This window comes from Vidua macroura, chromosome 23, assembly GCF_024509145.1.
Source record: "Vidua macroura isolate BioBank_ID:100142 chromosome 23, ASM2450914v1, whole genome shotgun sequence".
Lineage (NCBI taxonomy): Eukaryota > Metazoa > Chordata > Aves > Passeriformes > Viduidae > Vidua > Vidua macroura.
In genome coordinates this window covers 1,173,009-1,187,642 of record NC_071593.1, presented here as the reverse complement: position 1 = coordinate 1,187,642, position 14,634 = coordinate 1,173,009, and the positions used below count along the sequence as shown (strand labels likewise).

Below are 14,634 nucleotides of genomic sequence, written 5' to 3'. Positions count from 1 at the left end.
GCTGGATGCAAACACAAGTACACAACACTGCACTAGAGGTTTTGGATTAACAGGGGCTGCAGGGACAATTCCTCCACTGAAAGCCCCTGCTGCTGGAGCACCAAACCCTGAGACAGGGCAAGAGCTCAGGAGAGAAGTCTTGCCTGCAGGGACTGCTCTGATGCTACTCGCAAGGGCTTTGTTGTTGGATCTGGTCTGGCAGTAGAAAATGCTAGAAGTATTTAATAAAGGACTTCATATTTTACAAGCAGTCTGGGGAGATGGTGTCTGGCCACAGAGGTCTAGACAGCTTGGGATTTTCATCCACAGCAGACACACTTCCTCTTGGAGTCAGCTCCTGGAAAATACAGCCAGGCAGCTCCCAGTGAACGTGCCTTCAACACTCCTTGCTGCCAAAAACAAGAGGAGGAGCCCAGGAATGACATGGCAGTGGCAGACAAGGGCTTGTGAACACCAGTCCTGAGGCCATGACCAGGAGATGGTTGGGAAAATGCCACGTGTGGAATGCTTCAAAGGATGCAAGGTGGTGCTGGGCACAGAGAACAACCAGATTCTCATCTGCACCTCCCTGCACTTAGCTGGTGGCATTCACACATCCCAAAGACCTGGTCAGTAACTAAAGAATTTTTTTGCAGTTATTTACAAACCCATTGATTGACCATTCAGCTTCACCCACAGCATTCTGCCTCCGAAGAGCTGGGATTGGAGCTTTTGCTGTCCCGGGCTCTCTTTGACGTAGGGGCTGAGCCTGAAGCTGCATCACCCAATGAAGAGACAGGGTCCCCAAGGCACAGAGCCCATCTGCACAGCCTGGCACCTGCAGGGACCCATCCCCACCTGGAGATAACACAATCCCCACTCTAAAATGCTGTGCCACAAGCTCCTCTGAGAGGACTGGGCTTGCCCTGCCTTTCCCATGCACCAATCCAACACCTTCCTCAGCAGCCAGACACTTCCAAAGGGCTCTGAAGCCAGCTGTGGAGTCATCATTCCCTCACAAAACCCATCCACCCTCCCACATTTCCCTCCCAACCCCCCTGTGATGCTGCTCACTCCCGAGTTGAGCTGGTGGCCATTTTACTTTGGCAAACACCTGGAAGCCCAACAGCCACAAACATCTGTGCCATGACCAATTGGAAAGAACAAATAAGCAAATGGGAGGAAATGTGCATATAAAAAACCTTTTTCTCCTGGAATATGGTCAATAAGCTGCAAATTTTCCTTCCACAGAGAAGGGATTTAAGTTCTTGGATGATATGATGCTTGGAGATGTCATTTCTTTTTCATTAAAAAAACCAAACCCCCAACCAACCGAAAATTTCCAACCCCAAACTCACCAACTGGTGTTAACAAAACAATGTAAAAGGACAAATCTCCCAACAATGACAACCAAAAAATAAAGGTACACGTCAGCATTTGTAATCAAAAACTACTACATACTGTACTTGGGAAGTCTTCTGGGAAAAGATCATTGGCATCTAGAAAGGACATCACTAAAAGTCTTGAGCAATGATATGTATGAGACATGATGCCATTGCAGGGTGGATGGACGGACCCTTAGGAAACTGTCACTCACAAAACTGTTCCATGACAAGAGAAAATAAGAGATGTAAAAAGGATTGGTTTTCCCCATCCCCACCCCCCCCAGGCATTACAGATTCCTTCTCATTTGTCGGAAACAGCTTCCTCTAGCCTTAGTTTATTTGTTGTGTTTTTGTTTTTTTTTTTTTTTTTAAAAAAAGTCTTCAGCTTTTGAAGGAGTCCATCAGTTTCTGAGATGCACTTGGTTTCACAGCACCAAAGAGCTTCAGCTCTCCCCGTTGGATCTGCTCACAGGGGCTCTGGGGAAGGGCCTGGCTCATGGCGTTCCCAGAGCCCATGGGAGGAAGAGATGTGCTTCTCGTGGCCTTTCCTTGCATTCCTCTTCCTGGAGAAGTCCCACTGCTCCAGAGGTGCCTGGGTCCAGCTGCAGCAGCCTTGTGCAAGAGGAAACATGAAGCTGCTCTTTTCTCTTCCTTTGGAGACTCCCATTGGTCTTGGAGCCCTTTTCAAGAATGCAATTGCTTTACTATTATTTAAAAATATTTTGTAGTTTGTTTGTTTTTTGTTTTTTTTTTCAAAATAGTTGTCCTTTTTTTTGTTCCCTTTTTCCATTGCTTAAATTCTAGAAGCTCTTGGCGACTTCTCATTGTTGAGGACAGGGTGTTCCCTCCTGCTGCCGTGATCCTCAGAGCAGCTGCCTGTCTCTGGTCCATGCAGAACACTCAGGAACTGGAGCTTGGACATACAGGGGCAAAGGGGAGCAGGGCCTCGAGGAGGAGGAGCAGGAGGACAGGCAGATATCAAACCTCCACAGACTGGATTTGGTTCATCTGTGCTCTCATCACCTGGATACTGTTCAGAATTTTCTTCTGGTGTCCTGCTAAAGTGACCCCGACTCGCAGAATGTCCCTTTGGGAGGAAAGGAAACAAACACAAATATCAGGAGGTATTTTCTCACAGCAGAAAAAGATCATAGATGGTATTTAAAATTATCTTTAAGGTCCCTTTCAACCCAAACCATCCTGCGATTCTGTGATTCTATGATTCCCAATTCTATGAGTCCATGAGAACAGTATTTAGAGAGCTGAAGTATCCACAGATTTCTTTCATGAATGCCACAAACAGATTCAAACCTTGTGACACCTCTCCTCTTTCACTTTTTCTTGCTTATTGTCCAATCTTTGCACTTTCAACCTACCTGCAGCACCCTCAGAGTCCTGAACCTCAACAGAGAGTGTGAAACCAAATGCCACAGGCTCTGCTCTCTGCTTCTGAGTCAATTTGTCTTAAATTTTTTGCCTATGTACTGTTTTGGATTTTGAATTTTCTTTCATTTTGTGACACACTAACCCATTTTTTCTACCCCTGGAGACAAAGGACAGGGATGTGCTGCCCCTCCTCAGTGTAGATCTGACCCCCATATGCAGATGATGCTGTTCTTGATGCTTTTCCTTTGAGAAAAGGAAAGATAAGACCATGAAGTGATCAATTTTTGCACTCAGCCTTTTGTTAAATCATTGCAATCTCATTTTTGGACAGCTTCTATTTTTTATAGATTTAGACATCTGAGAGAAATAAAAGTCATGCCAAGAGCATGAGTGTGGCTCTAAATTGGTCCTATCTGTGTCTCCAGCTGAGTTTGCTCTCAGCTCCCCCTTGTTGAATAAATCTCAGTCATGAAATCTTTAGATCTTCTTCTTCCCATCAGAGGATGGGAGGCCACGTGACCCAAACCTGACTTGAAGGAATTTTAGGTGCCTTTTATCCTTGAGTGTTAGGAACAGATGTTTAAGGGCAAGAGTGGCAAAACCTTTGCCATGTTTAGAGTGGAGGTTATTGGGCAAAGAAGGGTAAAGAGGAGCTCCAAAGGGTGGAAAAAACTCTTCACTCGTGTCTTTAAACCAGAATAAGACCATGGCTCTGCACAAGCCTGTGATTCCAAGCCCTCTGCCCTGGACATTAAATATCTGATTGGATATTGGGAAGGAATTCTTTGCTCAGAGGGTGGTGAGGCCCTGGCTCAGGATGTCCAGAGAAGCCGTGGCTGCCCCTTCCCTGGAAGTGTCCAAGGCCAGGCTGGATGGGGCTTGGAGCAACCTGGGATAGTGGAAAGTGTCTTAAAGCCCATGGCTTTAAGATGAGTTTTAAGGTCCCTTCCAAATCAAATGGTTCTGTGACTCTTGAAAGACAATTCGGTGTCCCAAGGTGTCCCAGCCTGCAGACAAACCAGTAGAACCCTTTCCAGAAGGTCAGTGTTGAGACCACGTGGGTTTGGTGAACTGAGTCACCAAATCCAGATTTCAGGAAACATTCACACTTTGCTGGCTCTCCAAATCCGGATGAGCCAGCAGCTCCACTGATATTCCTATCAACTTCTGCAAAGGCCAGTGAACATCAGGGGGTGGTGTCAAGTCCTGTTACACCACAATTTTCCAAGGAAGAAGACTTGGACTGTCCTCTCAATTGTACACCCAGCCAAGCAGGTGAGGAATGTGGAATGGAAGTTTGCCAAAACTAGTGGGACATGAGCTGAGGATGCCCTTGGAGTTGTGGTGAAGGCTCTTGGAGAGGACTTGAGGGACATGGGAAGGGACTGGGAGAATTGGCATTTAAGGGACACTGAGGATGTCTGTGAAAGAATAGCCAGCATTAGCTGGGTTGTCTGCAACCTGCTTGCTGACAGATATTGCAAATAGCAGAACTCAGGCAGGGCTGGGTTGTAGTCTGATATACCCTCTTTGGTCAAAGTTCTTCCCTACCCTTCAGATTTCGTGGACTCTCTTTTTGTTGTATAAACACAGCCAGTACTGTGCTAAAATCATCCCCAGGGCCTTGGGATTGCACCACAGATGTCCCAAAACAGTCAGAACTGCCATGGGAACTTCCCAGCAGCAAATAAGAACAAAAAGCCAGAGAAAGTCACAGTGGCTGTTTGAGTGAATGGATTCTGACTCACTGTTAGATTTAAGATCTGGATTTAAGCACGAATCAAAAAACCTCCCTGGCCACCAGGCTCAGAGACATTGTAGCCTGTCTTACAGGTGGCTCTAATGCTTGGCCCTTTCTGAGGGTTTCTACAGATACCTGCAGACAGCCACAAATCTCTCAGCAGAGGCATCAAAGTCCCAGCCAGCCCCAAGGGATTTCAAAACCCACCAGAAGTGGGATTTCAGCTGCCTGATTTCTCTGAAGAACTTGCTAAGAATCAGGGGTTGTCACTTGCCAATTGTCACTGCAGGATGATTTTTGTAGATGCAGGACATTTTTAGTGGATGCAGCACAAACTTGAAACCACCCCCCACAAGGAGATCTTATCAGGGTGTGTGAGGGGATGTGGCAGAGGCTGAAGCTCTGCTCCATGTGGCAGAGCAACAGGATGAGAGGCAATGGGAAGAAATCTGTGCCAGATCCACCAGAACATGTGTGGGTGGAACGGACTTCCCAGAGAGGGTGTGAAATCTCTTTCTACAGACATAATCCTGCGTGAGGAGCTCTAGAAGCTGAGCAGGCAGGTTGGACTGGGTGACCTCCAGTGGTCCCTCTCAACTGTAACCACTCTGTGGTTCTGCCTTTCTTAGGCAAAACTTTGCACCATGCTTGTCTCCATCAACACATCAGCCAACCAAGAGGAGTGCAGAGTTCAGAAGTGCTCTGGAGAATTGTCGAATGCCAGCCTGAAATCAGTTTGTCCCATGTAGGGGTTTGGACACCCTTGGTGGAGGTGTTCATTTTCACAAAGTGGTAGTGGGGAGAGGAATTCTATAGGAGGAGAGTGACAGACATATGGTCTGGAAACTGAATAGAAGTGGCTCCACAAAGCAACAATTCTATACAAGTAAAACTACATAATATGAAAATAAAATCTAATTCAATAACAATTGTTGCAAAACTGCTGGGGCTTTCTCTTGTGCTTTGGGACTCAAAGCCTGGGCACTTACTCTACAGTCATCTGAGATACTACATCAAAGGTGGTGAAACCAGCACTGGCGAAGCTCTCCTTGTACTGGCTCATCTTGATGGCATCCAGCCATTCATCCACAGTGTTGAAGCTGGTGTAATCCGGGATTGTGCGGTCAAGGAGGGGGAGGTTCATCCTGAAACACAGAAATGGGCCATGACAGACCAAGAGCTGCAAGCACAACTGTTCCTGCACCCTCCAGCAGCTGCAGGCACAGGATCAGCATCATTCACAGTGCAGGCACTGCCCTGTATTGTGGAATTCCACCCAGAAATCACTGTTCCGCCAAGGGAAGGACTGTGCAGAGCAACAGGGAAGCCTTTCTGGATCAGGTCATGCCAGAGAGGCAGGAGGCATCAGAGATGTTGGGATGCAGCTTTAAAATCCTGGCTTCTCATGGGGAGAAAGCTCATTCTCATATAGGAGCAGCGCTTCCCACAAGCTGGTGCAACCCACCCAGCCAAGAGAAACTCCACACTGCCTCATGGGGCTTTATCTGCTTCCAGTGCAGTGGGACTGGAATACCAGAACAATCCCACCAGCCCAGTATCCCCACGTACACGAAACCGAGGTGCTCCTCTGTGTGCAGAGTGCACTGTCCGAGAGCTGCCTGTGCTCACCAGAGCTGCCCAAGGAGAGGGACCTTGACATCTATATCCCTGCTCTGTGGATGCCCCAAGGCTGGAAGTGTCCAAGGCCAGCTTGGATAGGGCTTGGAGCAGCCTGGGATAGTGGAAGGTGACCCTGCCCATGGCAGGGGTGGAATGAGATGGGCTTTAAGGTCTCTTCCACCCCGAATTGTGATTTTATGATCTTTTCATGCTCTCCCTATAGGGGATCAAACACAGGCCAAGCTCTAAAGTAGCTCCTGAGTGGTGCAGGGATGGTGCCACCAGGACCCAGAGGACACCAGACCTGTTCAGAGGAGCCAAAGGACAAGAGGAGGACAGAGACACATACCCAGAGGAGAGAGGTGCCATGGCTTTCAGGCTGTTCGGATTTCGGATCATTTTATCCAAGGTGTTGACAATTTGCCCAAATTTGGGCCTGTGGTTCCGATCCTTCTGCCAACAGTCAAGCATCAGCTGGTGAAGGGCATTTGGGCAGTCCATGGGTGGTGGCAGCCGATAGTCCTGCTCGATGGCATTAATCACCTGCAGGAAGAGAAAGAGGCATCAATACAGCTGTGATAAAACCTATTTAATTCCTAATATGCCTTTTCTTGGATCCTGAGGGTGACTGACATGACTGATCCTGCAGCCTGTACTCACTGCTGCCTTCCCATCTCATCCCCACCTCACACTGTAACTTCCAGCCCTCAGCAGGTCAGGTGAGGAGTGAGGTGTCCTGGAAGGTGCCACCAGCTTTGCTCAGCCATTCAGCCTGGGTGGCTGATTGTCATGATCAGTCTCCTGATCTAGGGAAAGGAGCACCTCTGTTGCCCTGTGAGCCTGCAGCTGCAGGCAGGGGAGTCAGAGAGAAGGGATCATGCTTCCCTTGCACACAGCAAAACAGCTTGCTGGGAAAACATCCCCATCCAGAGAAGGGTGGTGAGTTACAGACAGGGAGCCTGTCCCTGTGTTTTCCATCCCCCGGTGGTGTTTTGTGCTCCTGACACAAACCAGCTTGTCCAGGTGACAGGGTCGTGCCATGGCCTGGGTGTGCTCAGTCAGCAGAAACAGCTGGATCATTCTGCAGGCCTGTGCAAGTACAAAACACCATGGGGAGCACTCAGACTCCAGTGACAGAGCCAGGCCCAGGAGAACTTGGTTGCAGTGTGCACAGAAGAGCTGCAGCACAGCTTGCCAAAGCCATGTTGCAACTCCAGGTTCATCTAAAAAGTCTTTGGTCTCTCCTTACTGCTCCACGCAATCCGGGAAAATGTCTGGTCTTGCAATGTCCACAAGGGCTGGAACAAGGACTTTAGGATCTTCTGGAATGGAAAAAGGGCTGGAGGATCTTCTTCAAGGGGAACTCCACCTCCCTGCCGCTCTGCACCTGCAGCCCTCAATCCTCTCCTGGGTGACAAACGAGGATGAAGCTGCTCCACTTCTTCCAGGAACATCTGTTCCTCTGGCAGAGGCATGTACAGGCAAGATTCTCCTGCCTCCTTGGCCATGCACAGCACAGGCACTGAAGGATGAGCAGAAGGAGCCTTGAACACCAGAGATGGGCTCGTGCATGGCAACAAAACCCAGAAGTAAGGACAAAAACCAGAACTGAGGATACTGCAGAAATCAGGAGCAGATCTTGAAATGATGAAGTCTCCATGGGAATGATGGACAAGGGAAGGAAGAGTGCCAGAACCTCCCTCAGGGATCCTGAGGAAGAACCTCAATGTCTCTGGCTATTCTCACCATGGGATCAAGGCTGCCATGGCTTTGTCCAGCCATGTCTTGCACAATTCCAAAGACAGAGTTCTTCCTGGTGGGATTCCCTAGGGCTGTGCCCCCATCCTGGGGAAGTCTAGACATACTCGTGGTGGTGGACATATTGTTGAAAAATGTCCACACAGAGAAAATTAAGGATACTGGGAATGGGAATGGGAGAGAAGCAGGAAAGAGCTGGTGGCTGATCCATGCCAAACAATCCAGAGTGTGAGATGGGCATCTGGCAGGGCTTGAGATGGTCTGTGGCTCCAGGTAGAGAATGGGTTGGGAGGTGCTGCAGGCACTGTTCTGTGTGGCCAAGGTGCTGGGCGGGCTGATGTGAGACACAGGGTTGGCACTGCTGCTGCCAAAATTTGCCAGATGGAGGAGTCCTCTCCCAGTTCTGCTGCCCTGGCTGGACATGGTGGAGGCCCCGTGGGGCCCGTAAAGTTCTGACCAGAGGTAACTCCTGTACAAATCACTGACAGGAGGGTGGAGCCAGGGAGTGTTGGTCTCTTCTCCCAGGTAACAAGTGGCAGGATTAGAGTAAATGGCCTGAAGTTGTACCAGGGGAAGTTTAGATTGGAGGAAAAATTTCTTCATGGAAAGGCTTGTCAAGCATTGAAACAGGCTGTGCAGGGAAGTGGCGGAGTCACCATCCCTGGAAGGCTTCAAAAGGTGTGTGGATGTGGCACTTGGAGACATGTTTAGGGTGAATGCGTCAGTGCCATGTTGATGGTTGGACTCAATGACCTCAGAGCCTTTTTCAGCCTCAAGGATTCCATGGCTGCTGATGTGCTTTGTGCAGCTCAGGGAACCTCCCAAGGGGTGCTGAGCCCCAGCCCAGCTCCCTGGGTTCAGGTCTGCCCAGGGTTCAGGTCTGCCCAGACCAGTGGCAGGGGAGGTGCAGGGTGAGGCCCAGCACCACGCAAGCACCAAGCACTCCTCTCTGTTCCCAGCGAGTCCCGCTGCCATCAGCCCCATCCCGGAGGCAGCCCCAGCTCTCTCCATGTCCTCTCCCAGCTGCCGCCCCAGGCGCTCACACCCCAGGGTCAGGAGGGTAATCTGCCCTCAATATCCTCCACGCTCCTCCACAGCAGGACCGGCTGTGCTTAAGTGGTGACAGCTTCTGGGGCACCGTGTCCTGCGGCACGGGCAGCGCAGCAGGGGCTGGGGACAGCGACGCACAGCAGGAGGTGCCAGGCACAGGCACAGCTCTGCCATCCCCGGCACGGCAACTGGTGCCACTGCAGCAGCGCAGCCGCGGCAGGAGAAACCAGCGAGGGAAGAGCTCTGGGAGAAGGACAAGGGACAGAGAAGGTACAGGAACATCTGGTGCAGGACATGCTTGAAACTTGAGGTGACAACAATGGCTTAGCAGGAAGGGAATTGTCCTTGCTGAGAAAGGCAGATCCCTAAGTCCCATCCCTCTGACTCCAAGAACTGATGGAAACATTTTCCTGGTGTGGCAGAGGCTGGGACAAGGCTGTGAATACCCAAAGGTTCTAAGGTATCCTCCTGCTCCAGGCTTAGGAATTCATATTAACAAATTTCTCACCAGGCATTAGGGAGGAAATAGTCCCACTCTGGAGAAACCTGATGTGGCACAGATGGAGATCTACTGAGATGGAAAAGGTCTGATCTGCCATAGGCACAGGAGGAGGGACAGGAGTCAGGGAGGAGACAGGAGGGACAGGGAGCTTGGCTCTTGCTCTCTCCCTGGAAGGCAAGGCCTTAGGAGTCCTACAGGATGGTGGAGATGAAGTGCATTCTGGAGGCATCCAAGGGACTCCCCAGAGGCTGCTTTGAGACACACTGGAAGCCAGGCAGATACTGCAAGAGTGAGGATGAGCTTTCTGCATCCCCATGGTCCACCCAGGACCTTGGTGTTACATCCTGAGTATTCATGACGTGAGGAAGGGCAGCTGTTCTGAGAGACAGAGTTAAAAGTGGCCTTCTGACACACACATACAGGTGCAGCCTCTTCACAGCACCAGCCGCTCACTGCCACCAGCCAGATGGGCTTTCAGCCCCAGGTACCACACCAAGAGGACCAAGGAGAACAGGAGAATGGAAATAGCATTGCTGTGCTGAGAACAGGGACTGCAGCCAGGGGCCATCCTTGCAGGAAACATCCCCGGAGCAAGGAGTGCATGTAACTGTTTGACCTGAATTAGAGCAGAGGAATGAAATATTTAAAGTTGAGCATGTTCTGAAGTACCTCATTGTTTTGGTTTCTAGCTGTATCTAAGTTACTTGGCTTCTTACAGACCACAGTCCAAGCTTCCCATGGGAGATTTAATGACCATGTAGTAGAAGATGTCCTTGACTATGGCAGGGGGTTGGAAGGAAATGATCTTTAAAGGTCTCTTCCAACCCAAGCCATTGTGTGGCTGTGTAACAGACTTTCCTGGAATGTCTGTGATCCCAGCAGATGAAGATCTATTCCAGAGGCTCTCAGCTCAGGGACATCTCCTTTTCCACCCACCTGCTCTTTCCCTTTCTTGGCACCTGCCAACACCCCTAGGGTGCTCCTCTTAACCCTGTGCAGTGGGTGCTGTGCCATCCCCAATCTCTGCCACAGCAGCACCATGGGGTCAGAATAAATCCCCAAATTATTCTCATTACTGCTTCCAAAGGTGTTGACCATGGTCACATCTGCCACAACAGAGAAGGCTCCGGACATGCCACAGGCTGGGACAGGCTGTGGGCATGCTTTAGCCTTGCAATGCTCCCCACTGCAGTGTTTCTGGCCCTGGTTTCCCAAGAACTCACATCCTGGTTGGTCATGTCCCAGTAGGGCCGCTCTCCGTAGGACATCACCTCCCACATGACTATTCCATAGCTCCACACGTCGCTGGCCGAGGTGAACTTTCGGTACTGAATGGCCTCAGGTGCCGTCCATCGGATTGGGATCTTCCCACCCTGCAGGACAAAAATGGGATGGTAACAGAGAGAGCAGGAGCAACTGAAAAATAGCAGTGTCCACAATATTTGCCTGTAATATTCCAGTAAAATCCCAGATGGAAGGAAACATGGGACTGTCTATCCCTCAGGGTGGAAGTGGATTGTCCAGCCACGCTGGAAGCCTCCAATGATGATGATTCTCCCCATTTGGTGACCTGTCTCACCACCCTCCTCAGCAAGGAGCTTTTCCTGTTGCTCACCTTGAACCTACCCAGCCATGTTTTTTGTCTATGACCCCTTATTATATCATCTGGTGCCACTGCAAAGAGTTTGGCTCTGTCTCTTCATTACTACCCTGAAGGTCACTTAGAGGTGTCCCCTCAGTCTCCTTGTCACCATCTTAACCAAAGTCAGCTCCTTCCCTCTGCCTCCTGCTCCAGTGATCCTCAGCATGGCAAAATGCCCATGGTGCTAAGAGGGTGTTTGGTAGAAAGTGAATGGCCAGGAAGTAAAAAAACCCAAACTGATCTCCCTCCATCCTTTTGCTGTCACCTGGCTACCTCCAGAGCAGAATAAAGGGAATTAGAATATCTTCTTCTTCAGCCTTCTACAGCTTCTACTCTTTGAAGTCAGCAACAGACCATTTCTGAGCTGAGTCCTGGTGTCCCAGTCTGTCTGTGGATCTACACCTGATCCAGCAGGTTCTGATCCTTCAGTATGGGATAGGGAGTCACTGGTGCGAAATGGGATAAGACTGGGTGGGCACTGGGGTCTCTGTCATCCAGCTCTGGAAAAATCAGGATTCTCAACTCCAGCTGAGGAGTTAAGCACGGAGTGGCACACACAAATGGGGACACAGGGATTGAGGGCTCTGCTTAAGCCCTTCCTGCCTCCTGATTTTCTACCAGGGGCTTTGGACTTGAGCCATCCACTCAAGGGACCTTCTGAAGGGAAAATCTTCCCCTGTGCTGAAAAAATAAGCAGAAGTGTCTGTGTTTTGTGGCTGTGAGAAGATTAAAAAACATTCTATTTTGTCAATGAACAACTGCCACGTCTTATTAAGGGTCTCCCAGGACTTCGTAGTACTCAGCCCCAGTACTTGCCAGAATAATGAAAAAAGATAATGTTCCTTAATCTTGTCGCAGCCACAAACCTCAGACAAAATATTATGTTTTCCACAAAGGGGGAAGATGAAGCAATCCATACCAAAGAGGATGTCCTCTCCATCAGGCAGGCTCCTGACAGAACTCCTGTTAAGCAGTGGATTTTAAAAATGGCTAAAAAAAAGTCCTAAAGTAGAAATCAGACTTTGGAGGATGCTTGTGGGAACTCACTTCAGTGAAACATCCCATCTCTGTGGGGTCTGACCTGAAGCTTCACCACTGTGAAGACTTTCCTAAGGTTCAGCACAAACCTCCCAGGCCAAAGCTTGTGGCTTCTGCTCACCCACGGACACAAGGCCACTGGGAGAATGATGATAAAAACCATTTTGCGGAGGAAGATACTTCTGATACAGTAGGTGCACATAATCTGTCATTATGGATAATAAATACCCTGCTACAATAGCCACAGTTCAAGGAGATTAAATTAGGGATGATGAATTTTTTATTAGAGAGAAAAGCTACAGGCATAAAGCCAGGGATAGAGAACAGCAGTAAACACCATGTATTTAGTTAACAAAGGGAATTTTAATTGGTTGTAAGGGACATATGAAAAATAAATGTTATTAGTGTTTGTAAGAAACATTGATGGCTGTGTGAGATGGACGAGCTGATGTCTGAAGCTACACAGATGAGAATAAATCCACACATTTTTAGGTGTTTGTTAGGTATTTAGCTACTGATAAAATTTAGTAAGAGCTATGCCAGGCATCTCATCACTACCAGCTTCAAAAGACCCAGGAGAGGTGATTTCCTGCAGGTCATGCCCCAGCTCTATCAACACTGATTTCCAAGAATTCCTGTCATGGGCATTGATCCTGATGCACTGTGCAGAGCATTTCTGTGTGGTATTAATGAGAACTCCTGGCTGAGCTCTCATTGAGCAAAACCAAATAATCCTCTGGTCCTGGAGCACCTTCTGCAGCCTGAGATGAGCCACAAGTTCTAGGTGGCACTTGTGTCTATGGCACCAAGGTGTTCCTGGGAAGTTGTTACATGAACATGAAGTCATTTTTAGGAGTGTTTTTCTGTTTAAATTGGATACTCTCTGGAAGATCAGTATCTAGTATCTGGCACCCACCCACACTTCCTACACTTCAGTCTGTCCTTCTTGGGGCTGAGCCAGTGAGATGACATGAGGAAGGACAGCAGGGTGTGGGAACCCAGGGCAAGGGGAATATCCCCCTGTCTGCCCTGGGGTGCTCTGACACCCAGGAAAACACGGACTTTGACCCTCATTTATGGAGAAGGCCTCCTAAGCCTCAAAGTAAACTAGAAACCACAAAACTGTGAAATAGATTGTAGAGAGTAGTGTAGTATATCACATGAGTGAGAAAATTAGGTTTTAGGATTTTTAGTATGTTATAGATGGGTTCAAGATGGAGGGTATAGGGTGTTGTCTCGAGTTCCTTTCTTCTCTCTTCTTCTTCCTCTTTCTTATTGGGTTTGGGTGGTATCTTGTAATTGGGCAGAAAAATCTGCATTGCAGGTTTTTAGGGGTCAGTTATTGGGTTAGAAAGGGAAATAATCTAGGTATCACTTCTTAATTGGGTAGCTTAGTTTTTGATTAGACTTAAAAAGACCTTGCAGCATGAGTTCGTTAGCCATTTTTGTGCTGTTTTCATGCATGCAAGGTCTGCGTGCAGACAGTGTGCTGAAGTTTTGATAAGATAACAACAGAGGCTGAAGACCGAAAAAGTCCAATGCATCTCTCGTTCCTGACACAGAACTGCTCCAGGAGGGTCTTCCCTGCCAGGGGAGCCCCAGGGAGTTGCCCAACTTGGGGCCAGCAAGCTCACAGCAGGGCAGCATGACTGGACTGTGATGGTAAGAAACCCAGACTTGCTGCCCTGGCAACAAATCTGTCAGGGCAGCGTCACATCTCAAAGGATCCCAGGTGAATCATACGGGGAGGGTGCAGAGCATGATCCCAACCAAGGGCTTTTCAGGGACTTGTGTGTGTTTGCAGACATGAGGAAGGCTCAACTATCCACAGGAATGACAGGACCTCTGGGACCTTTTCACTGCTGACACCCTGAAAAAGTGCTCCCTGCTGTCAAGGGGGAGGTCCCTCCTGCCCTGTCCTACTCCTTCCCTCACCCCCTGCCCCTCCCTGGCGGAAGAGCAGCATTACCAGAGCACTGGTGTAGGTGGGGTCGGAGGTGTCGTCCTCCAGGAAGCGGGAGAGGCCGAAGTCGGACACCTTGCACACCAGGTTGCTGTTGACCAGGATGTTGCGGGCGGCCAGGTCCCGGTGCACGTAGTTCATGTCCGCCAGGTACTTCATGCCCGCGGCGATGCCCCGCAGCATCCCCACCAGCTGGATCACCGTGAACTGCCCATCGTTTTGCTGAAGGACACATGGACACAGGTGACAGGAGCACGTTCACAGCCCCTTGTGGCCAGGCAAAAGCCAGGAGCCTCTTTGCACACCCATGGCAGGATATGCCGTGAGTACATTCCCTCCCAGGGAGGGTGGGGAGTCACCTCACACATCCCAAGGGCACGACTATGGCAGCTGCTGTCACCCCAAAATGCACCCACCCTGCACAGGAGAGCTCAGAAGGGACAATCTATTCCTATTGACCAGGTTACTTCCCTTCACAGAGTCAATTACCCACTTCAAACCCAGAGTTAGAAATATTTAGACAGAGCAGCTGGATGTGGGGTCCTGCTGGGTTAAAGCTGTCAGACTGTC

At 49.5% G+C, this 14,634-nt stretch overlaps 1 protein-coding gene and 1 long non-coding RNA gene across 5 annotated transcripts in view; one reads left to right on the top strand and one right to left on the bottom strand.

Annotated features, from left to right (window-relative positions):
• Positions 1-1,167: 1,167 nt before the first annotated feature.
• The window catches only part of EPHB2 (EPH receptor B2), a 127,592-nt gene continuing 114,125 nt past the window's right edge, over positions 1,168-14,634 (bottom strand). For both annotated transcript variants that reach the window (XM_053997610.1, XM_053997611.1), the window contains exons 12-16: positions 14,071-14,286; positions 10,645-10,794; positions 6,461-6,654; positions 5,481-5,636; positions 1,168-2,451 (exon numbers count right to left, since the gene is read on the bottom strand). In XM_053997610.1, coding sequence (XP_053853585.1) covers positions 2,343-2,451; positions 5,481-5,636; positions 6,461-6,654; positions 10,645-10,794; positions 14,071-14,286 — 825 coding nt within the window. In that variant the 3' untranslated portion in view covers positions 1,168-2,342. The remainder of the gene's footprint in view (positions 2,452-5,480; positions 5,637-6,460; positions 6,655-10,644; positions 10,795-14,070; positions 14,287-14,634) is intronic.
• Positions 8,713-14,414, top strand: LOC128818354 (uncharacterized). Of its 3 annotated transcripts, none has more exons than XR_008440462.1 (4): positions 8,713-9,189; positions 11,960-12,291; positions 13,664-13,763; positions 14,215-14,414. It is a non-coding gene; the product is annotated as an uncharacterized LOC128818354 (long non-coding RNA). The 3 variants fall into 3 exon arrangements; XR_008440460.1 differs by lacking the exon at positions 14,215-14,414 and adding an exon at positions 13,906-14,058; XR_008440461.1 differs by lacking the exons at positions 11,960-12,291; positions 14,215-14,414 and adding an exon at positions 13,906-14,058.